The sequence below is a fragment of the Marmota monax genome, unplaced genomic scaffold (assembly GCF_021218885.2).
Source record: "Marmota monax isolate L192 unplaced genomic scaffold, Marmota_monax_Labrador192_F-V1.1 WCK01_AAM20220418_F8-fsc00164, whole genome shotgun sequence".
In the NCBI taxonomy this organism is placed as follows: Eukaryota; Metazoa; Chordata; class Mammalia; order Rodentia; family Sciuridae; genus Marmota; species Marmota monax.
This window is the reverse complement of record NW_026693313.1, coordinates 981,299-1,008,447: the sequence shown is the minus strand read 5'-3', so window position 1 is coordinate 1,008,447 and position 27,149 is coordinate 981,299. Positions and strand designations below refer to the sequence as shown.

At 46.3% G+C, this 27,149-nt stretch overlaps 1 protein-coding gene across 5 annotated transcripts in view; it reads right to left on the bottom strand.

Moving 5' to 3' along the window:
- The window catches only part of Tiam2 (TIAM Rac1 associated GEF 2), a 103,626-nt gene that overhangs the window by 21,148 nt on the left and 55,329 nt on the right, over nucleotides 1-27,149 (bottom strand). For 2 of the 5 annotated variants that reach the window (XM_046456573.2, XM_046456574.2), the window contains one exon: nucleotides 18,168-18,271. In XM_046456573.2, the coding sequence (XP_046312529.1) occupies nucleotides 18,168-18,271 (104 nt within the window). Of the gene's footprint in view, nucleotides 1-7,404; nucleotides 8,786-13,616; nucleotides 14,066-14,087; nucleotides 17,805-18,167; nucleotides 18,272-27,149 lie in introns of those variants that run through there. The other 3 variants (XM_058583191.1, XM_058583190.1, XM_058583192.1) reach the window with 3 other exon arrangements.

The window sequence follows — 27,149 nt, the reverse complement described above, 5'->3', positions numbered from 1 at the left end:
CCAGGTGTGGTGGCACACACCTGTAATCCCAGAAGCTCGGCAGGCTGAGGCAAGAGGATCAAGAGTTCAAAGCCAGCCTCAGCAACTTCATGAGGGCCTAAACAACTTAGTGAGACCCTCTCTCTAAATAAAATTTTGTGTGTGTGTGTGTTGCTGGGGATTGAACCCAAGGCCTTATGCATGCAAGGTAAGCACTCTACCAACTGCGCTATATCCCCAGCCCTAAATAAAATTTTTACAAGGGCTGAGGATATGGCTCAGTGGTGAAGCACTGGGTTCATTTCCCAGTACCAAAAAAAAAAAAAAGGAATGATTTATTGATAAGGGAAAAAATAGGAAATATATATACGAGCTTTTAAATATGCAGCCTATCTGTAAATATAGATATATGTAAAGATTTTTATAAAATTGAATGATATATATAATAATGCAGTGGTTAACACCGCATTCTAAATTATTTTAATTTTAATCTTTTGGCTTATCTGAATCTTATTTTATATAGTTCTTGAATTTCTAAATTTAAAAAAAAAAGGAACCCTTTCCCATCACTTTACAAAAGAGAATCTGAGGCCAAAAAGGCTCCACAGGACAGTTTGCATGGGGACGAAGGAGGCTGACGAAGCCCCCCCAGTCCACGTGTGTCTGGGAAGATGAGCTCTGAGCAAGGAAACCAGGTAGACCGGGAGCCCAAGAAATGAGGGGTTCAGAACAGAACTGAGGGAGCTACTCTGGTTGGGTCGAGTTCGGGGACAGGAGCACTGAAGCCAGACTGCAGGGTAAGTCAGGGCAGCTACAGGAAGCCACGCTTGAGGCTGTAGAACCTATGGAACATGCAGGAACTGAGGGCCAGCATGGCGGGGGCCCAAGGATGGGGGCCTGCAGGGACACATGGAAGAAGACGGAGACACCCTCCCAGGCACCAGGAGGGGGCGAGACGGTGACCTTTACCTGAGGAGCAGAGCTCAGGGGAGGGCCAATGTGGGCAGAAGAGCCCGCAGATGTGAGCGTGGCAACCCCCACCCACTGTGCACACACCGGCTGGGTGCAGGGTGGTGAGCACCTAATGGGCCTCCCAGGCTGCTGCCCCTTTCTTCGCAGCGTAAAGCCCCAGCTCACCCCGGGGCCCCACCTTAAACAAGTGCCCTTTTAGGAACACACTCTGGAGCTAAGACCCTGGCCGGGGCAACTGCCAGCCACCTGACCTTGACCCATTTCCCCGGACTCCGTTGACGCACCTGTGAAGCAGGGATCACATTTTACAGAGGAAGCAATGAGATGAAATATGTAAAAATCCTTAGCACAGTGCAAGGGCTCAAGAAAGGCTGAGGCTCAACGAAAATGACGGGGTTTACTGTCATTTCTCTTTTTTTAAACCGGAAAAGACAGGTGTATGGAGAACCGACTTTCTCTGAATGCCCAGCAGGAGGGGCCAGAACAGTCAAACTTCATTCATTTCATGGATCATTTTTAACACAGACCTTTCTCCCTCCCGGACTCTGTTCTAGGTACTGGGGGGAAAGGGCATAGACAGGGGACATGAATGACAAAAAGGGGACACACAGTGTGGGGCGGGGGAAAGGATGGCTGCAACTTTAACAGGGGCCAGAGAAGGTGAGGCTACCCCAAAGGAGGGAGGCGGAGGGCAGACGCTCAGCTGTCCAGATGTCCAGCGGAAGCGCAGCCCTCCTGGGGACGCAGGACACAGGAGGCACTGAGTGCGCCCGGGGGTACATCCTCAGCGCTCAGCACAGCAGGGAAGGCAGGATGGACAGAGCAGTGCCCCTGCACACAGGAGTACCAGGGTCACTGCGCAGTGTCTCCTGGACACAGACCCTGGGAGGGAGCAGCTCCTGGGGAAGAGGAGGAGCCCCGGGGCAGACTTTGTGTGTCCTCTGCCTGCCTTCTGCTACTTGCCTTATTTAACAGCAGTTTGGTAGGAATTCAGGAATGAAAGAGACCAGATCTTTCTGCAAAGGACATTTCAAGGACAAGGGCAGCATCTACACAACCAAGCACCTCTTTCACAGGAAATGGTGGGTGTCTCAATGTTCCTCTCTCAGAATCTACACAAAACGGCAGCTCTTTCTAATAGGGATCTCCTGTGTGGGGCTTTGTGTCTCCCCCCCCCCTTTTTAAACTGGAAAGACAGGGCTTCTGATGTGCATAATTTAACCTGCTCACCCAGACAGAGGCAAGTAAGCCAAAATTTTCCTTGACTTCTGGATGCAAATAATACAATACCCAGGTTATAAAAGAGACTCCCATGACCCCACTCTGAGACGAGCAGGCGAGTCGGGTGGATCACTGGAGAAGGGTTGGCCACATTCGGCCAGAAGGCCACACCAGCCTGTCCTGTTACTGTAGATAAAGCTCCATGGAACTTGGCTTGCTCATGCGTCTCCTCGTTGCCGACTCTGTTCTCCCATCAGGAACAGAGCTGAGTAATTCTGATGGCCTCAGGTATTTACCAGCTGGCCCTTGACAGGAAAAGGCCAAGTTGTTCAACTCTCCTATAGGGAGATGAACCCAGATCGAAAAATGTTCTTCTTTTGAACTAAAACTGAAAATAATCTGTAGAACTTCATTCTGAAATTGTTCACAAAGTGCAAATTTTAAAAAATGACTGTTTGGTTATTTGCCTAGAGACTACAAATGACATTGTAATTCACTTAGGTACAAAATCTTTTATGTGGTGTGTTTTCAACTATGTCAAAAACTAAGCAAAACTGAATGCTTGCCTGGCTTAGTTCCAAGGCACAGAAAAATGCTTAATTTCTCTGCAGTTGGTACTTGATGCTGTGTTGCTTTTGCCAGAGGGATGGGTCTGCATCCTCTTCCCGTGACTGGGAGCTTTAGTATCTACATTAAGTCCTTGAGGTGATTATCCTATACCACCTAACAGTCAGTATATACGTACTTATGTAATTACAGCAGCCTCTGAACCAGTCCCTCTCAAGGTGGGCCACCGCACTTACCAGGGACCTTCTGACTTAGTTCTACCTCCACGGGCTTTCCCATCAGTAGGTGTTTATCCCAGGTCGCAGGTCTCGTCTCTATTTTCTTCCTTCAGTTTTCCCTCGTGGCCTATTTTGGTTCTGATAGTCCCCTAAATTAGTGCAAAACTGTATTTACGAGTATCTACAATGACTATTGAGTAGCTAAAGATTTCACTTAATGCCTTTATTCTGGTTGGTTTTTCTGCGTGAAGCACCAGTTTTCTGAAACACAGTTTCTCACTCCAGAGCTATGCCTCTAACTTCATTCTCGGAAAGCGACAATACACCCTGAGCAATGTCTGCAGGAAAGGTCTTTAAATAGTATGCATTCTCTGAATTACCAAGGTTTTTTTTTTCTTTCGCATATTAATGGGCGGACACTAAAGCAATAAATAGATTCTTTATCACTTTTCTAAAGAGAAACTGTGTCACTGATGACAACTAATCAAATCCTGACAGCCCAGTGTCAGCCACCACCTTTCTGGGCAGGCAAATCTACGCTGTCAACAGGAGACTCGGGATGACAGAGTTGGACCCTGTCACTGAGCGCCAGTCTAACTGGTGTGTCCAACACTGTGTAGATGGCTCCATCCAGCTGCCCGAGTCCAGACCATCCCATCCATGTCCACTACCCTTTCTCTGCTTCCCGTTCTACTTATAACCCACGTGGGTTCCTATTGCCTTACCTAGAAATGCACCAAGACCCTCAGCTTTGAGAACAGTTCTTAGAGGCTTGAAAGCCAGTACTCCATTCCATAGGCATCTAAGATCTGCTTCTGGAGTGCTGCAGAGACCCATCCTCTGCTGGCTCCCTCTAGCTGTCATGGTCCACCTCTATATCCTTGGATTCCTCTTGTGCATGGGGGCATGGAATAGTGGGGGCTTCACGGTGACACCCAACAACACAATCCACTTGGTTCCTGCCCTACTGCTCAACCCCATACAGAGCAGTAGTCTTTCATTAGACACCATCAGCAGCAGCATGTTCTTGTCGGGGAACCCACAAGACAGACCCTGGGGCAGTCTGTCAGCACCAGCCTACAGCTGTTGAAAGTCCATTCTCCCCAGCCAAGTCTTCCCGACCATGGGGGTGAGGGTTGAAAATAAAGCAGAAGCAAACCCAGAGGAAGACACCGCCCCTCTATGGGATGGGATTTTCACATTGTTTTGGACTAGGTAAATATAAACCTACAAGGGGAGAGCTCGGACCAAACCCAACAAAAAGGTGCTTTCAGACAGAAAAGTTAATGGAGAAATGTTCTCTAACAATGACTGACAAAAATCATAGCTTCACTGTTGCTAGACCCCGAAGCCACAGGCAGGCAGTTCCCAGGGCGAGAATGCTCAGCCTCCAATATGCTGAAGCCCCAGAGAGAAACCAGCTAGCCAGCCCCACAAAAAAAAAGTGCACTTCTGCACAGATACCTGTGATTTTCCACTTTGGAAAAAAAATTGTGCTTATGTGTGCCCCCAAATATATTTTAAATGGCTAGTTTTAAAAGGTCAGTATTGTACTGAATGATTTTTAAATTATTGGATACTTCAAACTATTGAACCATTAACAGTATTCTAGGACTTATAAACTTCTGCAGATTTCAAATTAAGTGACAATAACTACTGGAAATTTCATTTTCAGTCCATGAAATCTTATTTTTAAAAGTATATATATATATATATATATATATATATATGTCAAAGCAAAATAAATAAAACAAAAATTTAAACAGCCTAACCCAGTTTGTAAATTAAGCTAATCAATCAAACAGTTATGTCCAATTTTCCAAAATCTTACCCTGCAATTTACCAAATAGAGTTGCTCTACTTTTGAATCAACTCAGGGGTAAATATACCCCTATTCCACACATCTGGTATTTACACACAGCCCCTCCCCTTTCCCTCGACAATCAGCACCACTTTCTCCTTCCAGAATGGTATAGTAGGAAAAATGGTTGGTTGGTTTGTACAGTGGATTAAACCCAGAGCTTCTCATGGAAGACAAGGGTTCTACTACTGAGCTTTAGCCCCAGACCTTTTTTATTTCATTTTGAGACAGAGTCTTGCTAAGTTCCTCAGGCTGGCCTCAAACTGTGATCCTCCTGCCTCAGCCTCCAAAGTAGCTGGGATGACAGGCGTGAACCACAGCTTGGCTTTAGTATCAGAGCTGGGTCTGAACACTAGCTCCAAAACTTACTGGCCACCACACACTAGCCTGACAGGTTTTGGGTTTTTTTTTTGGTTTTTTTTTCCGGTTCTCAGGTTCCTCGGGTCAAAAGGGACTAATAATATCCATTCAACAGGGTTGTGGAGGAAGTGGTTTAAGTGAGATGATGTGTTTAAAATTCCTAGAGTACACTCTGGGCTGTCTCAGCAGTCTTGCTCAGCGTGCTTACAGTTTACAAAAACCACTTCACATATGCGGGTCTTGTTCCGTTCCATCGCACCACTGTGAACTACTGCAGAAATGTGACCTCACTCTTTTTAACTGATAGGTGCCTGAGGACTCAGGGGTGAGGGGGACAGTTTTTCTAAAGCCCACTGACAAGTGCACAGGAAACCCCAGCCCTTTGGGCACAAGGCTCCTTCCACTTCATGCAACAGCAAATTCAAGAGCAAACGTCTATTTCCTAGCTAAGTGCAGCAGAGGATGACTCCCTTCTGATTAACTCCCCTATCTTTCTCCTCTATCTGCTTTTCAGTGGCATAGTACAAACGTGCTGTCTGGCACAGCATTATGCATGAGAAAATCAGAGTCAACCCGAGGTTGACTCCTAGCCACAGAGACAAGGCATGAGACCACAGGGGTGTGCTTGCCCATGCTCCGTATGTCCGTCCCCCAAAGAAACCAAGTCATGGTTTCCCTGCCTGGATTTGCTGCAGACAGACTGAATTCTTAAAAGAATTATTTTTTGAGCATTTGAACGTCACTGATACAATTTTTTGCTTCCACAAAGAAGCAGAGCCATGGTGGATGCTTGGCAAACCACAGGGCCAGCTACTAAGACTGCCCGGCACTGCATGATGCCCCATTACAGAGCCAGGAGAATGGGCAGCCGACGTCTTCGCATCCATCCCCATCTTCCACAACCACACTTTGTACTGGTTGCTGTTCCTTCAAGTTGCATGGCTCAAGGAGGTCTCCCAGGCACTTAGGAAGAAAGGTACGGGGCTAGGCAGGAAGGGCCAGGCCTCCAGACACATCCCCCTCATGCCCAGAAGGGCCTAGGCCTTCATTTCTAATATTCAGCTAAAAATAATGCTTGGAATCTGGTTTCAAGAGAAAAGAAGCTTGGGGAAGAAAAATCATAAGCATGTAAAATATGTTAATATCCTGGCAACCTTAATAAGGCATGAGTATTTCCAAGGGCTATTTCCATAAGTGAGCAAGACGCAAACTGCATGAGCCTTTAATTAGAGTTTTAGGTGACTTTTTTCCCCCCCCCTGGATTTAATAGTCAAATCTGTTACATTATTTTAGCATCCTCACTGACAGGGTCTCAAAATGATGATAATCGCATAAAAAAGCAATGTCGGCCATAGAACTAATTATTTGAGACTTCACCACTTACTGATCTCTAACATCTAACACTAACTACATAATAGAAATGAAGTAATAAAATTTAAACTAAGACTATCATTATTCTCAATAAGTAGTTTTGCAATTTTGACCAAATTTCTGAAAAATACAAAGTAACTAAAACCCTGTTTCCCTGGAGGTGAGCATCAACACTGGGCCTAGGAAAGGTGTGCACCTACAGACACTCAAGCAAAACCAAAAGAAAAGGCAAAGCAACCAAGACAGAGTGGAAAGGCATCTTTGTTAAAGCCTCAGCCTTATGTCTAAGTGACCTAAACTCCTCCTTGGGTTACTGGTTTGATAATCGGTCTTTCCAACTCAGCACTCCCATATTAGAGCTTCCTATTCAAGTCCTCCACAGTCAAATGAGAGGAGAGCAGAGAAGCTCAGCTCCCTCCTGATGTCTACAAGCACCAAGCCAGGGTGGCCAGGCTGGTCTCCTCTTGATGACCCTTGATCTTGCAATTGAGTGAACCCTGAAGGTAAGGGTTTCTAGAATATTCCAAAGCTAGATGAGGCATGAGATGCAGAAAGATGCAGGACTCCTCAAATCATCCCACATTAGTAGTTTCTAAGCCTCTAGCTATGAAATTCCCAGTCATGCCAATGCCACAGCAGAACCATCTCAGCAGTTACACATCCCAGAGCTTCCTCATCTGACAGCTGTTTTCCAAGAACACTAGAGAACTTAGGTGGCAGCAAAGAAACAGAGAACTCAACAACTCAGCGGGCAGCGAGTCCTGCAGGAAGAGAGATGCCCAGGTCGCTGAAGAAGCAACAGAGGAGGTGGTGACAACAAACGAAAGGATGAAACGGAGCACTCTAGCCACCTACCTCCAGCGTTTCCTTTCTCCCGTTTCAGTGACACATGGAGTCTTTTGCTGCCCTGGTCTCTGTGGTTATCAAGAGCAGCAGGACTCTGACACACCAGCAGTCTTCACCTCAGCCATCGGAGGTGGAGAAAAGACCACAGTGTGCTCCTGCAGGGAGCGATCCCATCCCAGGCAGGGTGTTTCCGCGACCTCTCCTCCCTCAACCCGTATCTCCAAACACAGTGCCACAGGAGTCGACTCACAGCCGAGAGTCTAGAGGAAATTGCCAAATGACTCAGAACTATTGCTCAGAACTTACTTTTTTTACAAAAGTGAAAGCAGCTACATTGCGGGGCTGGGACCTTATTAAAAGGTGGGAATCTGCCCTGAGTCACCAAAGGCACAAAAGCAGCCTGGGGACACAAACAGCCTCAGTCAGTCTGCACCCTTCAGGTGTCCCCGTTCTGCTACATGCACAAGACTATTTCAAGAAGGCATCAGGAGCCTGGTCCAGGGTGCCTAAGGGTGCTCCACCCAGGCAGGCCGTGGCTGAGGAGTTTAATGAACATAATGTGATCCCACCCCTCCCTCTCTTGGACAATACTGAAGATGAGGTGAGATTCAAGGTACCCAAATAGTAGCAAGCCAAAATTAGATCCTAACTATCATTGTAACTCTTATTCCTCAAAAGAAAAGGAGCCACAGAGACTGACCAGGCTAAGTGGCTGAGGAGCTTCTCGTGATGCCCTTGGATGAGACCTTGGAGCCAGTACTGCCTAAGCACCCCCGAAGATGGGTGTATGTATAAACCACCCTCTCCTAGCCTATCAGACCACCAGACGGCTACTTATTTTACCAAAGAGGTCTATGAATTTTAGATTTGGGATCAGCATTTATAATCTTGCTCCCCTTTTCCCCCTAAAATCATTTTTTTTAACCAATTACAGAAAACAAAACCTTTTTAAATGCAAAAGCAATGGCACATAATGTTGCATTAGTGTCAACAATCTGGAGATGTCCAATCACCACCACGGATGTAATCGTTTCTGGTCTCAATCTGATCATTTATTTGCCATCTAGGGGTTGTTTTATGTTTAATACCCCTCAATGTCTCTTAGCATATTAAAAAAAGAAAAGCCTGAATAGTTAAACCCACCCAACCAATTAGACTTGAAAAACCAAAATTCAAGATGCAACTGGACTAAACAAACACAGTGCTTCTCATTGTAGGTACTTGATCATTGATTCTGCAATGTCAATAATACTAAGTCGAGACCGAGGTTGGATGATTCAGACATTTACTCAAAATCAGAATTATGAACCCAGAACTCATAGATTTCTAAATGGGAAGTCCGTGGACAAATGTCATGAGACTGGTGACCTCCATGGAATTGCATGCAACTTTTTTTAACATATGTATAAGTGCAATTTTCTGGAGATTCATAGCTTTCACTTATAGCTTTTAAATAATTCTCTATTGGTCTGCTCCAAATCATTTCCTAAACAAGATAAAATGCAAACAGCAGAGAGATAAGTATCTTGACCTTTTACCATTACCTTAAAAATCCTGCACCAGCCAGGCACATGGCACAGCCTCCCAACAGCTCCGGAGGCTGAGGCAGGAGGATCTTGATTCAAAGCCAGCCTCAGCAAATTAGTGAGGCCCTAAGTAACTCAGTGAGACCTTGTCTCAAAAACAAAATACAGAGAAGGGCTGGAGATGGTTAAGCACCCTTGAGTTCAATCCCCAGTACCCCCCACCCCCAAAAAAAAAAAAACAACTGCACAAACCTCAGGGGTTTCAACTTTGGTGAACTGCATGAAGAACAATAGATGATCAGTGCTATTTTAATAGGGTAAGTTTTTTTTTTCTTTCTTCTAAGCAGCTTTCCTTCTTTTTGAGGACAAAAAGTAACATTAAGGGGTCGGGACTGTGTCTCAGTGATAGAGCGCTTGCCTAGCACGTGTAAGGCACTGGGTTCGATGCTAAGCACCACATAAAAATAAATAAATAAAATAAAGGTATTGTGTCCATCTACAACTGTAAAAATACTAAAAAGAAAAACAAGGGGCTGGGGTTGTGGCTCAGTGGTACAGCGCTCGCCCAGCATGCCTGAGGCACTGGGTTCGACTCTCAGCACCACATAAATATAGATATTGTGTCCACCTAAAAAATTAAAATTAAAAAAAAAAAAACTAACATCAAGGAAAACACTGCATTAGATCAGGTGTCTGGGCAGAAGACAGACAGGAAAAGGCATCAGAGCAAGGCAGAGGAGCTGACCCACTAGAGGTGTGATGGTTTATCCAAGGACCACAAAGTGATTATCAGTGTAAGACTTAGAGCCAAAACCCATGTGCTCTCCCTGCGTCCACCCTCTGTCCAGATGGCTTCCCCTAAGAATATACGGGAACATGCAAATGGAATTTATACCGAGATTAGGATTTGGCTGAAAAATTCAAACTTTGGCACATGCCTGTAGTCCCAGCAGCTTGGGAGGCTGAGAGGCAGGAAGATCACAAGTTCAAAGTCAGCCTCAGCAACTGAGCAAGGCTCTAAGCAACTTAGTGAGACCTTGTCTCAAAATAAAAAGTGAAAAGCGCTGGGGATGTGGTTCAGTGGCTAAGTGCCTCTGGGTTCAACCCCTGGTAGGAAACAAATAAGTAAATCAAACTCCCTGCTTTCTTCTCTCCCCAGAAGCAAAATTATACTGAAGTTTCCATAATTGTCTGTCTCTGACCCAGGAAGTCTCGAAAGGAAAGAGATTATAAATACCGGGCGAGGGCACGGACTATGAAGGGTGGAGGAGAGGAAGGACACAGGGAATGTGCAACCCCTTCTTGACTCTCATGCAGATGTGCCACCATGAAAGGGGAATGTCACAGGAGCCCAGTCTGGAGGCCCCACTCCTCCTGGGTACAGGGAGCTGGCTGGCTACTCTCTGAACTGAACCTTTGACAGGCTTAGAAAGGATGAATGCATCCCTCTCCGTCTCAGATAGGATGGGAGCGAAACTACTGTCCTTGCTACTCCCCAGGAAAGAGCAGGGAGGACCCTGCATCAGAAATCAATGTGGCACGTGAGTCACTGGGTGAGATTGCCCTGTCCATGATTTGTGCTTCTCTGCTGGGTCGGGTCAAAGCTTGTGTCCTCCTCTCTGGGGAGTCTCCAGTCACTTTCCTGTTAGTCATCCTTCCAGCCCCGGAGGAGAGGGCGTAATTATCCCTTCAGCCTGGGGCTGGCTTGACAGCGACTTAATTCCAGAGCCAGGGCTCCACCTGACAAGCCCTGATCCTCCAGCCCACCCCTCGGTGACTCACACCGGCTCCCCAGGTCGTCTCTTTGCAACTTCCCCTTGTTTTCTCCTTCTTCACTCTGTGACCTGAAGATGATCCTCGGGAACAACTGATTCTCCCCCCACCCCACCCCCAAGAAAAACAGGATGACAGGGAAAGTCTGGAGAAGACTAAGAAAGCAGGGGCTGGAGCAAGACAAGGGGGACACTGGAGGCAATGAACAAAGGAGGGGGACGGTGGAGGAGACGGTCCTGTCAAAGCACCCACCCTGGGCCTGGGATGGGAAGGGGAAGGCGGGGATGCAGGACCTCGGGGTCCTTCCAAATTCACCGCATCAGGGCCTCACACCGCGCTCCGATGAGAGGTCTGAAAAGCCGGGACGGGTACAGGAGCACCAGGTCCCCCAGAGTCAGTGCTCTGGGCTTCCTGCCAGCCCCCCAAGCTCCAGAGTCCCTGCCTTTCAGATTCTCTGCTTCCCAACACCACATGCTCCACATTAAATACAGAAAGGACACACCTTTCCACAGTGACTTGCAAACTCACAGCCCCAGAGTCCACCCAACCCTAGCCCAGGTCTCGACTTTGAGAAGCCACCTGAGTGTCTGAGTTTTAAGACTGCGAGCAGTCATCAGGCAACATCCAGGGGGTGGCAATGCCCAAGTGTCTGGCGCCTGCTGGCCCTTTCTTTAGTTTGCTTCTGTCCACACACTTGGCAAAGGGAATCAGCGTCATTGCAGGGCAGAGGCAGCTACATAACTAGCAAGAAAAGTTATGAGCAAGACTTCTTCCCCCTGCTTTCCCATCAAATGCCGACGTTCCCTCCTTCTCCAGGATGAGTTCGCTGCTCCCAAATGCTTTCCAAGCAGCCACCTGCGCAGAATGTCCTTTCAGAATCCTTCCAACTTCACCACGTCAGGTGCATTCACCCTGCTCTCCAGCGAGAGGCCTCAGGAGCTGGAGGGGGTGAAGGAGCACCGGGCCCCCTAGAGAGCCAGCAAGAAAAGTCAGGAGCTGCTGGTTCAAGCACTCTGGTCCTCAGGCCTCCGGACACTTCCAGCTCCCTGTTCACTCACTCCCAGGCCCTCCCCAGCTCCCTGTACTGGAATTTGGGGTAATTTTCTTTCTTTCTTTTTTCTTTTTTTTGCATTTTGATAGATGAGTGATATCTGCAACCCTGGTGCATATAGTGTGTATGTGATCCTTGATAGAAAGCAGGACGGGACTCCTGGTTTCCTCCGCATGCCAACCCGTCCTGCCACACCCAGCACAGGGGTAGCATCTGCCTGGCACATCAAGGTCAGACCCAGAAGAATAGGACATTAATGTCCTGTGTAGGAAGCTGAGAAAACAAATCCAACTAACTACAATGAGATTAAATGCCCTTCAGAATCCAATGAAAACCCGGCACAGACTCTTTAAGCAGGTCCACAAGCCTGCCACCAGGTCCTTCCAAAAGGAAGTATGGCAGACGGGTGCACCAGATACAGAACTCAGCCCGACATTGTTCCTTGTCAAGGCTGTGTCCTCCCAGCCCTCCTCCCCAAGGGGCGGAGTGGGCAGGACCCCAGGGGCCAGCAGCACCCCCAGGCTTCCTGAGCATCTCAGTAGTCATGGACTCCACTGCCGAAGGAGGAGGCAGAACTCACACACACACACACACAGTTGTTACTCAATCATGTTCAACAACCCTTCAGAAAAGCTCATCAGTTCATGCCACCATACCGGAGGAAAATTCACTAAAAAGCCAGCAGGCCTTATCCTCATACGGATGACAAAGAGCCAAAGACCCCATTCCTAAGGCCCTGGCTTCCAAGTCTCTTCATCTCATGAGGCAGTTCAGGGTGATTTGACCACTTACACTAACTCCAAGAAGACCGGGTGGCAGCTAAGACACTTAAGTCATGTAGTCAGATTCATTTCAGTGACATCCTGTTAGCATGCTTATCTGACACTGAATCTCCCAGGTGAAGAGGCCGCTGGCTGAATGGAGGGGGAAGGCACTCAAAAAACGGGCACATGGAGATGTTCAGGAGACGGTAACTTACAACTTCATCACCTAAAAGCCGGGTCACTTGACCGGTCACACAGTGGTAAATCCAGGCAGACAAATTCAGGTTTCCAACCAGACTCAAGACCTCCCCAAAACACTACGGCCTGCAAAGAAAGACTGCCTGGGATTACATCATCAAGCAAGATGGTCACGCTACCAGAGGGCATCACACCCCAAGTCATCTTTCAGGAGCAAAGCATTTGCTCAGAGAATGTTCTCCCCATCCATTCAAATAGGAATTAGATCCGATAACTGGCATTCAGAAATAGATGTGAATAGTTTTAAGAAACTAAAGATGATGATATTAATCTATCAATGGACAGTCATGTAGAAAGACTACCATTTATAAATAAATTATGTTTTTAGTTTGCCTTTTTAACAAGAAACATCTTACACCCCAGAAAACCATGAAATAATGCAGGAAACTCAAAGAAAGGTACATACATGGAAGTGCTGGAAAACTAACCATGTAGTCCAATGATCTTTTCCTATTCTTTTAGCTTCTTATATATGCAAGCCCTTCCAAGTAATTCATGTAAAAGCCTGAAAAGGTTGGGCTAAGTGGGTGGGCAGGAGTTAAATATTAAATGCAAGTTATGTTCACACTGTGTACAAAAAACCTAACCATTAGCGTGCATTCTTTTCTTCTACCTTGAAAAAATAAACAGGACAAAATATAACTTAAACATGATTAACTTGCAAAGAGCACAACACACGGTTGTCATGCTGTATATCTCCAGATTCTCAATGCTCTGTTCTATCAACACACCGCCTACAAACTGCAAAAATAATCACTGCCAAAGCTACACGAGGTGATTACATAAAATTCTTCTAAAAAGCTGCAAAATTATTTAATCGGGAAGAACTAAATGAAAAACTCTGCTTACCTTGTAGAAAACGGGCTTCATCTTTGCGGATTTTCTTTCACAGCATTACGCCCAGTGCAAGTGTGGGCTATGCTCCCAGATTTTACAAGCAGAAAATTATTTGCTGTAAGTGAATTCTTCCTTTCTCTCTTTTCAAACACATTATACAGAGTAAATATGTTCCTAGTCTTTTCTGATAATCTGTCTCTGACAAAACAATTTCTGAGATCAATTTAAAGACCTGAGAAGGGGAAAAGTTGACCATGCCACAGAACTAGTGTACAAAGAAAGTTCTCGTACCCTCAGCCATCGAGAGATCTCAGAGATTACTGCCGGAATACCTTGTGGAAGGAAAACAGTATCTTCTCATCTGCATAATAGCCTGAGACATTTTTCGAGTAAAATCAACTTTCAACGAAGAAAATCATTTAAGCATGCCCACATTTGGATCAGAATCTACACCCAAGAAAATCCACACCCTCATTTACTTACATGCTGTACATAAAAGAGAGAAGTTCAAAGGAAACTGCTCCCTCTGAGAGAAAGGATCACATCCAAGTCGGCTGCAGGGAGACGTGTGAGGCACGTCCTCTCCCACTCTCATCCCCAGGCAATGAAATGAAAAAAATCCCAAACTGTTCCTCCCAGTCACATCCACGAGGACATCCTAGCACCACCGCCCTCTTCCTCCAAAGCAGCCAAAGCAGTGACTGGGGAAGGCTCACCCTCTTCCTCTAGATGCCCACCCCACTCTGTGAGCCTGCCTGCCTGGAGAGGTACCAGGTTATGGCAGACGTGGAGACGGCAGAGCCACCAAGTGCTACGTCTTCAGAGCCAGCGCCAAGTCCGTGGGGGGACCGCTTCACACACCTTGAATTCCCACGACAAACCCAAAACCCTTTCAACCCCCTCGCCTGAAGAAAAGTTGTTTATTCCTTTCAAACTCCCAACTATTACAATTGCACATGCTAATTGCTAACAATACTGGGGGGGGGGGAGATCCCCCACCCAGGAGAGGCTGACAGGGTCACACAAAGAGCGGTGACAGTAATAGGCACCCTTAAGGAGAGAGAAGGCAATCAATTATGAACCATTTGCAGAAATTGCTGGGCTGTCAAAAGCCCCGGTTACAGCTGTGCTTCATCAAGCCAGGCTTCGTTTGATTTTCAATGGAAATTATTCCTTATTATCGAGTCTAGAATACTTGTTAGTAAAATATCCCAAATGGCCCAGGTTCAACCAGAGTCTAATCTGAAAAGAAGTTAATGACCCCGAGAAGAACCAGAGAGCAGGGGCAGGACTTCTCCTTAAGAGCGACCCTGTCCTGCGGGCACCTTATAGAGGACAGTGCCTGGGGGCCTCCTGACATTGGGCATCAAGACAAATCCCAGCCACCATTTTAAACAGAAGACGACTGCTTTCAGACACAACAATGTTTCTAGGAGGTTAGAAAGGTGTAGAAGAACATATTTTATCATTAAATTTGAAACATACTTTTCATTATATCCATCTCAATTATTATTATTGGTGCCATTTGATTCTTTTTCCCCAAGAAACAAGGAACACATCAACCCACTCAGCATTTCCCTAAGTATGTTAATATTTGAAAATTCAGGAAGGTGATTACCATACACTTGAGAGGAATTTTGCAGCAAATGATTAACCTATTCACACAGGCTGAGTGTTCCCAATCCAAAAATCTAACATCAAAAATGCTACAAAATCCAAAATGTTTTGTGCACCCGACGTGATACCCCGAGTGGAAAACCACACAAATGATTTCATGTGGGGGGTGCAGTCAAAACATAAGCACCCTAAAAACACGGCATAAAATCACCTCCAGCAACTGTGTATAAGGTGCATATGAAACAGAAGAATTTCACGTTTAGAACTGGGTCCCAGCCCCAAGATGCCTCAAACATACAGTGCAAATATTTAAAATTTGAAATAAGTCTGAAATTCAAATTCTTTTGGTGTCTGGAATTCTGGATAGGGGATAGTTAACTGGTATTCTCCTTCAATAGGTTCTCTCTCCTGTGTTCTTTGGTAGGTATAAAGGCATGCATGAATGCATGTATTTGCATTCTCCCTTCACCATGAGTAACAATGGAGAGCTCAGATCACCCCAATTCCAACCTGACCACAGCTTTCACCGCTCTTCTAAATTCCTAACTGATGCTCCTAGGTTGACTTTATAACTGCTATATCTTCCGCAACCACTGTCATTGAATAGTTGGAAATAGCCTTGACATGCTCACTTTCCACATATCTATTTTATTGAATCTTAAAATACAACAAATTTGGGGTGGGGAATTAATTTCCTTCTTAAGAACTTCAAAGTGTAACTCAAGCAGATTATCACAGAGAGAAAATCATTATCCTTGATGGCGCTAAGTGATTTCCCCCAACTGCCATGCTGTGCCCGTGCCTCCTGGGCACACTTGCTTTAAATAGAGCACCTCACTTCATGAGTGTTTCAGGAATGTTTGCTTTCTTAAAAAAATAATAATAATAAGGCAAAGAAACTTATCTATTTCATGCTCTAGGAGCAACTGCTTCATAAAAAAATACTGATGAATATTTGCTATAATATTGTTTCTAAAAGCAAATAACCCACCAGAGAGAGAACAGGAATAATACTAAAAATGCTGATGGACTTCAGTTTAGGAGAAGAAATTGTTCATCCTGGGGCCATGAGCAGACCCTGAGGAACTGGCAGGGAAGGGTAGAGAGCTATGGCAGGAGGCAGGCAGGGAATGGAGGAAAGGGGAAGGGAAGGGAGGAGGTGGGAGGCTGGACACCAGGGAGTGACCACTCTGAAGGTGCAGGCTCTCACCTGATGTGCCCTTCATAGTGGACATCATTAAAGGGCATGCCACATGGCTCAACCATGTGGAGACTGCTACCAAGGGGCTGGCACCTGGAGTTGGTCTAAACCCGAATGGCATGCAGTCCCACTTTAGCTTTTATTTAAATTCCTGCTGTTATGGTTTAGATGTTGATGCAGGAATGTTCAGAGGTGAGGCGGTTCACCCTACTTTGAGTGGACTGACTGGTGGTAACTGCAGGCAGGTGGGGCGTGGCTGAAGGAGGTGGGTCACTGGGGGGTGTGGGATGGAAGGGTTCACTTTCCCTGTGGCCAGCCCCCTTTCCCTCCCTCTTTCTGCTTCCTGGCCACCATGAATGGTGTGGTGGGTCTCCTCCACCACACCCTTCCCCCACGATGTTCTGCCTCACCTTGGTCTACACATCTGAATCTGTGTGCCAAAATAAACTTTTCCTCCTCCTAAATTTTTCTGGTCAGGTATTTTGGTCAGTGATGCGAAGCCGACTAGCATACCTATTGCTGCTCATATTTCCTCCATTCATATTTCGTATTTAAGAGAAAAGCAACTAATACAAAACAGTTATAATTTCAAAATCAAGACTGGATTTTAAGATACATCATGTCAGACCCCTTTTGAAGGTAGCCAACTACAAACAGTTAAACCTGCAGGAAAAGAAGGGACTGTAACAAGAGCCACTGGGGACACTGAATAAACTGGACCCCTGGTAAGTGGCTGGTGGGGTGGTAAGAGGGGGCAGAGCTGTGGGGACCAGCGGGGCTATTCCTCAGAGCTCAGCAGAATGGCCTCCAATCAAGCAATTCCACTTCTGGGTGTATGACCGAAATAATGGAAAACAAGCATTTCAGCAGACGTTTATGCACCACCATCCGCCACAGCCTTGCTCACCGATAACCAAATGACAGCACCAACCCAGGCACCTATCAAGAGATGAGTGGGCAAACAAAATGTGAGCTATACAAGCAGTGGGATATTATTCAGTCTTCATAGGAATGAAAATCTGACACAGGCTAAAACATGGGTGAACTCAGATGCAGTGAAATAAATATCAGGAAAAAGGACAAATATCATCGCATCATTCCACTAATCTATGAGGTACCTAGAATTGGCAAATGAGAGAAGGTATGACAGAGGTTACCAAGGGGGCGGGGTAAGATCGACTCGCTATTGGGCAGAGTTTCTGTGCAGATTAAGAGATGGATGATGAAGATGTTGTAAAAGTGAATATGCTGAAGGCCACTGAAGTGTATGCTTGAAAATGGTGACAGTGACACATTTCATTTTATGTAGTTTTTATCAAAACAACAATACGAAAGCATTCCAAAAATGGCTTACCTTTGACCCTCCCACCAAGGTGGGTGGAGGAGAGATGAGGGGGGTGCGGGGGGTGGGGGGAATGTAGAAAGGAACAGAATAGTAATTTAACATGGCTTTCGGGACACCTGAGTTTAGGACTTCCTTGTCAAAATAGCTAAGCAAAACCATCATAATGTAGGGATGGTACCATTCGCTGCTCCCTTCAATATCATGCCAAAGTTCTGTTTAAAGATAAGGGCTCCCATTTGTACTTAAACTTAAAAAAATAAAAAGAAAATATATTCTTTAAGGGAAAAAAAACGTTTGTACCAGGGACAGGATGAGTCTACCTCGCCTTTTCCCATCTCAGGTGGAGGTGGGCGTTCACCGCGGCCTGCCTGGCTCTCGGTTTGTGATTGGGGCAGCTTACCCTGAACGTCTGCTCCATCTTCTCCCTGTGGGACGCCTGGTCCAGGGTGCCATCTGTCTGACTCCTCTTCAGGCCCGTGGGGATGTCGGGAACATTGCTGAAATCTGCAGGGGAAAGTGACAAAGACATACATGACTTTGGCCACCTGCAGCCAGACAGAGTAGACTAGCTCAGAGAAAGAACACTGCCCGCATCCTAGAGGGACGCTGGCAGCAGTCCTTCACAACCCTGAGGTCTGAGCACGCACACAGCTGGCCCCTCACTGAGGAAGCAGCATCTTCTGCCTGTTTTGGTCAAAGGTGCCCCATCACTCTTCCCATTGCTGTGCAAACGCTCTGATCTTACACAATTTATTTGGATAAAGAACCCATCAGCAGTGACCTCTGTTGGTATGCCTCTATTTTTGGCTAAGTGAGGGCAAAATTACCAGAAATCTCTTAGAAAACTAAAAGTGTAATATCATAGGCACATTGCAATCCATTTCTTGCTCACCTGAAAGAATAATTTTTTCAGGCATCAACCATGATTTCACCCTAAATTGAAAATATTAGACCATATCCTGTTAACGTCTAGAGGAAAGGTAAAGGGATAATTAGCAGTAGGTAGAGCACACGGCTTCCCAGGCTACAGCTACACACACCCACCTCTCCTCTGTTCTCGAGTTAACGAATTCAACAGAGGTGGAAAGACCGGCCTCTACACAACACAGCAGAGGCTTTCCTTCCAGTGTTGGCATTTGACAGGCAGTGCCATCACCTAGGGGAAACCGGAAGGCTTCTGATTCCAGGCAGCTAAGCAGGAAGCCAACCAGTTGCTGGAGCCCAAAAGACATGGACAAACTTGTAAAGAAAGTGTCCAGCATGCCTGAGGCAGGCAGTGTGGTCTCTGGAAGACGTTAAGAAGGCCTGAGAGCCCTAGGAGGTGGACAACAGATGGGTAGGGGTGATACTGCCCTATCCGCACTGACATTACCGTCACTCTACAGGCACTTACTTATAAGATGGGGGTGGGCGTGTCCAGAACGCATCTTAATGAGCTACACAGTTCTGCAGCTCCAATTTCTTCTTCCCTTTGCCTCTTCCAATGCCCTGATCCCACCCATAAAAAGACCAGATAATCCGAGTCGCACTTGAGTGATGTTAGGGTAGAGCTAAGTTAGTCTAGATAAGGCAGAGCTCATCACAAAGGCTGAGCGGTCCTGGCCTCGATGCCACACTGCAGAGGCAAGCAGACCAAAGCGGGTAACCAAGGCCCTCCAAAGTGACCAGCCAGCGCGCCTCTACTGCAGTCACCATGCTCTCATGGGAGACCAACTAGACCCTTCCCAGGAGGAAAACAGTCCTCCTTCCCGTGGGATCAGCACAAATGCATCTTTCTATCCATCCATCCATTCAAGCCACACTTCTTGAGCACTACCTGTTTCTCTAGGCACTGAAGCAGGTGCTGGGGATACAAAAGTCAGACAGACAGTCCTCAAGTCTGCTTCTGGGAGAGGTGGCTGGTGGGGGCGGGGGGGAGGGGCATGAGCATGACAGAGCATCACAGATGACATTAGCAGTCTGAACAGGGATGAGTGGGGATGCTGGGCAAGAGAGTCCTTCTCCCTGGGCCTTAGAAGACATCACCAAAAGGGGACTCCTGAATGAAATCTTTAAATCTGGGGGATCTGTCTTAAAGGGGAAGATGACTTTAAGACAGGGGACAGGGGCTCTAGGAGTGGACACAGCTGGGTGAAGATGGACAGCGGAGAGCAGGCAGGACCAGGAGCTTGAGTGTGGCTGCAGCAGAGATTGGGGCAGGGAGGGGAGGCAGCCCGGGGCGGCAAGATCTTGCAGACGGACAGATGGGAAAGTCACAGAAATGCTGCAGGTACATGGGACAGGATCCAAGTGGACACAGACTAGAGGAATAGCAAGAAAGTGAGTGGAGGCAGAGAGTTTGAGGAGGCAGATGCCATGGGTCTCCTCTTTGTCACCTATTAAGTGACACAGAAAAGGAGCTACCTGTCTCCACAGGGAATCTGAGGAAAGCAGGAGACTGCCACGTCAGCCGGTGCAAAGCACATCACCTAGGTTATGGAACCTGACCTGCAATATGGCTGCCTTTACCTTACAAACAAGGAGCTTGGCATTTCCAAAGAGCTCACCAAGCCCAGGAACCATGGCACAGTCCACACACGCATTCATTCCTGATGGAGATTGCTGTGGCACCCACTATGTCACCAGCAGGCACCAAAGGCTGGAGATACCAAGGGGAGCGAGACCTTGAGCCCCATGAAGAGTCAGGCATGGCGAGGGCATAAGGAGCTTGGGAGCCTGCGGTGCCAGATGGACGCTAGTGAAAATAGCACGGGAGATGTCACAGCAGGTGCCAGGCAAATTCTGAGTCATTCATCGAGTTTATGCACAAAACTTTGAAACTAAAATGTAGGAAACTCCCTGAGCCACTGTTTCTTACAGAGAGAGACACTCATTCAGGTTCTGAAACCGCATGCTTCAAGCAAGCAGGAGAAAAGGTGGGGCATTTACCTGGGAACAGATTTGAGACCATTCCTGTCAGAACCCAGCACACCTAGGACAAAGGCTGAGCTACAACCCACGAGGCTCCCCTAACATCTTCATTGCCCTCAGCTTCAGGGAGCTTTGCTGGGCTCCTCTGAGGCATGATCTTGGGCAGGTTGGCCACAGGAACCAACTCTTGGGACCCAAGAGGCAGCTCTGGACAATTTCTGATATCTGCCAAGACAGAAAATTTCAGGACAGTCCACCACCCAAATTTCACAGAGGCATATGCAGAGGCCCTGTGGTGACCAGCAATGTTCCAGAGCTGTCCTGGAGACTGACAAGGCACGGGGAGAGGCAAACTCCACAGTGCCCATGGCTGCCGACCCAGTTCCAAGAGTCTAAACTTCACCAGAACCTGCATTCCTGCAAAAGGAGCAGGCCTGAGTGTTCTTTCTAGAGGAGAAATAAATAAGGAAAAAGTACATTCTGGAAGGATGGAAGATTAGCTATAAAAAGGGTGTAAGCTGGTAAGATCCGAATGCTTACTTACAAAGCTGATTTAAACAGGCATCCTGTCCTGGAGAGAAATGCCTACATAGCCCCACTTACATTCCACCCACATCCTGAGCATGGGCTGCTAACAGGAGTAAATATATCCTACAAAAAACCGGCTTCCACCTGGCAGAGCCTTCTCATCAGGATGCATATACTGTGACGTATTCCCAGAGCTCTTCATTCCTTGGGGATAACATGAAGCATCTGCTTCCTGCCCTCCCCACACTCAGCATCATGAAGTTCCAGTGTCCAGAAACCCCTATTTATATAAACATAAATTTATTTATATACAACTGTAAATCAATTTAAAAGAAGAGAAAACCAAATTGTAAACTCAAGAGACCTATTTCTTTCTGTTAGATATACCCTTTGTCTTTCTCATCTTATTCCTTGTGGAAATTAAGTTTGGGGCGAAGTCCTGCAATTTGGAAAACCTAACATTTAATGTGGCCAACGAAAGCGTCTATTTGGTAGCAGACTGAGCATGGCGGCAGTGTCCTGGGTTATAGGATAAGCTCCCATGTGGACCCACCTGTTGGATTTATCGATTCCCCCACCAGAGCTAGGCACTGAGCACCCACCAGGTGCTAGATCAGGTGCCACAATGAGCCCAGGCCCACCCATCTTTCTCATTTAATCAACAAATATTTTGTAGAGATGGATGACAGGTAGGCAGGCAAGAAAAATGAGCCCTGCGCTTCCATATAGACAACCGAGGGGGGAAACATGAGGCTTTAGGTATGAGACACCTCGTAATTCAGTTTCCTCTTGAACAATGCGTCAGTACCTACCCCGTTAGTGCCACTGTCACCAAGTAGCTGGCAACCTCAAATCCTTTACAATTAAAGGGCAAAACCTGTGTTAAACTATCATCCTGGGTACCGACTTAAAAATAGAAACATCATTAACATGTTAAAGTTAAGGTCGCCTCACCCACACAGCGCGTAATCTTTAATTCAAAGTTATACAGTGACATCACTTTCAATCCAGTCTAGCAGAGGGGATGTGCAGAAGTGCAGGCTTTGCTGTCTACCTCCCCTGCCAGATAAGAAGCATCAGTATACTCCGGGGCTAACTGACAGGCACGGGGGAGCTCCCTGGGAAGCGTGGCGTGGGGAAGCCTGGGAGGGCCTTGGCTGCAGTGGTCTCCCTGCCAACATCCCACCTGCAGCCTGGAACTGTGGGCAGCTCTCATGTTTGGGTCACCTGACTGTGGCCAGCCCAGGATCCCATCTTGCTGGCTGCCTCCTCCCTACTCAACTAGGTAGCAAGAGATTGGCATGAAAGTTCTTCCCAGCCCCTGGCCACCACCAAGGGGCTGCCAGCAGACCCCAGAGAGCCCAGGTGGTGTGCAGCTGTCAGGGAAGGGAGGGCTCTCTGCCACAGCAGCAGCCAGGGACGCGCCTCCTGAGGACGGGCAGCTGTCTCCAGGATTCTGGTCAAAAGTCTGCGAATGCCTCCTGCATCCTTGGGGCAGCAGTTATAAGAGAAATTGGGGCGATCGACTTCTGTACCAACACAAGATGAGAGAACATTTGTTTTTTCTTCTGGGGCACAGTAAGACTTTTTGAGAAATTAAGGTTCCTAGTTGTTATGATGCGACCGTGTCCCCCAGAACTCGTGTTGAAGAGTCGGGTCAGACTTCCCTGGGATTAGGCTGCAGGCGGGATGCCAGCGGGGATGCCACAGCACAGCACTGTCCCCAGGGTCAGTGCTGGGAGATGAGGCCTAATGAGGGGCTCCGGTGACCAGATTAATATCACTGTACAACAGGCTCTGGGGGGTGGGTCACGCCCTCCCTTCCACCTCCTGCCATGGGGGAATGCAGAGCGCAGGCACCATCAGAATCGCCAGACCCACCAGTGCCTCAGGATGGGACTTCCCAGCCTCCAGAGCTGCAGCCAGGGAGGTCTGCCCAGAGATCACCCCACCCGAGGTGTTTGTTACAGCAGCACGAACAGAATAAGACAGGAGCCGTGGTGTCAAGAGAAGCTCCGCTTCCCTCGGTGAACTGAGGATTCCTGGGACAGCAAGGAAAAGGCCGGGGCAGGAGAGGGGGAACTTTTTTTTTGTTTTTCCTGGTGTTGGGAATTAAACCCGGGGCTTCATGCATGCTATGCACATGCTCTACCACGGACGCCCTGGAAGCCGTTTTTCAACTGTTTTTTCCATGTTTCCAGGTATATATTATGGCACACTGTTTGTCAATACTACCAGACCCAGAGCCCCCTTTTTGATACTATATGCTTATACTACCCTGAAATAAAAATCACATTTAATATAATCTACCTCTACATGTGTTTTCATGAAAAGAAAATATACACACCCACAAAAAAAAAAAAAATGCTGTCCTAGCAGTAACACAGTGAGAAAAATACATGAAAAGTAATTTTTGATTTTTTTAAAATATGTGTTTCAATGTGCAAAGAATGGACCCAACCACTCCAGAACCCGTGTGGAAGTGACCCACATGAGCACTGCAAAGAATCACAGCCACAGAGTCATGCTCTGTCACAGATCACCCACAGCCAGGTGTCCTGGAGGTCACCATCAGGACTCAATTTTCCAAAGAGGGGAAAACTCTATGCAAAGTTCTGAACAAACAAAGGACACGCTTCCCTTGACTTGTTGGTCTGTTGCACTTCTAGAAAATTCAGAGCACCTTCCAGCTGTGGGGGAAGCTGGCTCTTGGCTCAGATCACTATGCACATGTATCCCCCAAACCAGACCCACAAACTTCCAAGATGTCATGTGGTTGGCAATGCCACCTTCTCTGGGACCTGCCTCTGCCTCTCCCCCTGGCCAGAGCCTCAACTTTTCCTCGGGGAGAGTCGAGTGGCATCAGAGAATGCAAAATGCACCAAAAGCACCCAGCTGAGAGCAGCGACCCACTGAGTATTAGTGTCCTTGCCCTGCAAGCAAGAGAAAGAATGCTCACTACCACAATAAAAATACAACATCCAGACAAGCAACACATCATGTTCAGTTGGACCTCTCATCTGAGGTTCAAAAGTAGTTTCATTGATGAAATCATCAATCCTTAGAACCTCCCTCTGATGTGAAAATCAGGATACACTTCCAAAAAGAAAGTAGAAACAATTTTTAAATAATATCAAAGAAGCTAAAAATGAATTCTAAATGGTTTAAGTTTTCAATTACATAATCCACTGTGGCATTGGTCATGCATCAGTGACTAATACTTAATTCTACTATGTTCTCACATTTAGATAACATAGTTTGTGTGAATTCTGCTCTTAATCTATTTGATTTTTCAATTTCTCAGAATTTCCACTGGGCAATTCCATAAATGAATAGCTTGTGGAGAATCAAAGAAAGTTAGATCAGAAAACAAACCTAGAAATTATTCCGATTTCTTCCTTCCTTTAAATACAAGTGCAGTTTTAAGAGAAGATAAATATCTTGCTAAATCAAAGTCCAGTTGAGGAATATCAACATTTTCTAAGTACAAATTTAAACCTCTTGTTCAGTTCTCCAAGCTTCACCCGTTGCTAAAAAACTCTGCATAAATGCTCACAACATGGTTATGGTACAAAGAGCACACTGAACAGTGAGTTCCTTTGCAAAGAGGCTTAGAGCCTCCCAATTTTTAAATTTAAATGTGCAAACTGGGTGCAGTAATGCTTATTTTTAACTAATACTGATTTCCCTGAATTCTATTCATGCTCTTACTTTAAAATGCAGTGGTTGGTGACACCTTTCACTAATGACATTTGCTGCACTCTGTCACACAGGCAAATCTCTCTTATCAGTCGGCAAGACACAATGAAATAAATCTGTTTAAATGAAATCCTGGAAATAATGGGTGAACTGTTCTGTGAGAGAAAAACAACTGATTCTGCCACAAAGTTAATCAAGTCCTAAACTGTACTGTTAACCAAAAGATCATCAGTTAAAATTATATCCTCCAATATAGATAAAAATCAATCTGACCTTATCTAGGACTCTGCATTCTTATTCTTCTTCTTGAGGCTAGGAAACTCAAAGGAGCAGACCAAATGTCATGGTCAAGTTTGCAAAGAAGTAAATTCTATCATAGCATAAATACCATACCAGGAAAAAAAAAAGTAAATTTCAAAAATCTCTCAAGTTCACTTAACCTGAGGTCACAATCCAGTTGATGATGTTCTTGACAAAGCCAGTTCAATTTTGGTGATAAACGGAGGGAAATGCCAGTAGAAAATGTTTCTTAATAACAGGCCGCCATGATTGGATTCACTATCTTGTGATAAATACCCTTAGAGTCAAAAGAGGAACAGGAGCGCGGCAGGTGCCATCAGGGTAGGAATGTGCTGCCGGTCACCTCCCTGGCTGACTGCAGCATACAGCTCCTCTGAGGATCGTGGCAGAGGACTCTGGATAACACCCACATCCTTGTTCTACAGGCAGCTCTGGCTGTGACCCAGGCAGAGTATTCAGCCCCCCAAAAAGGAGAACCTCCCACTTTCCCTCATCAGGGCCCCCGTGAAAAATATAAAGCCCATGACAAAGGAGATCTTCAGCCAAGGTCTTGGTATCACCAGACACTGACACTCTCCAGAGTTTGGAGGGTCACCAAATGCCATGCTTATTATATTCAGGGGTGTATAATAGACAACAAATGTATTTCAGACACTTAAAGAATTTTAATAAAGTGGAGTTTTGGTATTAAACTCTTATGAACAACTTACTTAGAATTCTATTCAAAGATACAAGGAAAAAAAAAAAAAACAACAGAAAAAAGTCTGCATGAGTTCCCATTTGAGAACGTTGCTATGGGAAAAGGAAAGCTGAGCCACCCTGTTTTCAGTGAGTGCTACTGGTCTACTGCATGAAAGGGTGGTCAACAGGAATGCAGTACTGACTCATGCCACAACACGGAGGGGCCCAGACAACATCACACTAAGTGAAAGAAATCCGACCTGACAGGCCACCTAGAGTACAATTCCAGGTATACAAAATGTCTAGAACTGGCCAATCCATAGAGATTTGTGGTTACCAGGAGCTAGGGGGAAGATCATTCTTCCAAAGCCAGGCACAGAGGTGCACACCTGTAATCCCAGCTTCTCAGGAGGATCACAAGTTGGAACTCACCTGGGCAACTTAGTGAAGCCCTGTCACAAACCGGCTGGGAATGTAGCTCAGTGGCAGAACACTTGCCTAGCATGTGGGAGACTCAGTACAAATCCCAGTCTCTCTCTCTCTCTCTCTCACACACACACACACACACACACACACACACACACACTGCACAACAATAAAGATAGTGAAAATATTACTACAAGCAACTCATCTTTCACCAGCGATCACAAGGCAGGCAGTTCCTAATCGCCACCCCCAGTCCCCAGACAAGAACGGAGATGAGATGACAAGGGCCATCGTGAGTTCAGTTAAATCTAAATTTGCTCTCCTAAAGGGCAAATTATTAGTGGGTTTTACTCTATGTGCATTAATAGAGAAATCTTTTAAAGGAGACAAAAAAAAAAAGACAAGGTTAAAATCCAGACATTTCCCCATGTGGAGGGAAAAGCAAGGCATTACAGGACTGTCCTTCCCCGAGACTGACTGTGACCTTCTCCAAGTTCCCAGGGACTTCCCGTGTCTCTGTGCCTTGATTTACCCAGCTGTGAGAGTGAAATGATAATAACATCTCTGCTCCATCAGGGTGAAGCAAGGGGTAATTAGTGCTTTTAAGGCTCTCTGTGATCTTTATATTGAGACAGCCTGCTATTATTCCAGAGCCCTAACAAACACCTTCTTCACAGCAGTCAAGACCTGACTCTATTTAAAGAGGTAAAGAGATGCCTACAAAACTAAATGGAATTCTTGATCCATTACATTGCTTTTTTTCACTTTATAACCTTTCCTAAGAAATGAGCATTCCTGCAGTCATTAAATTGTTATGTTAATCGTACGAAATAGATGA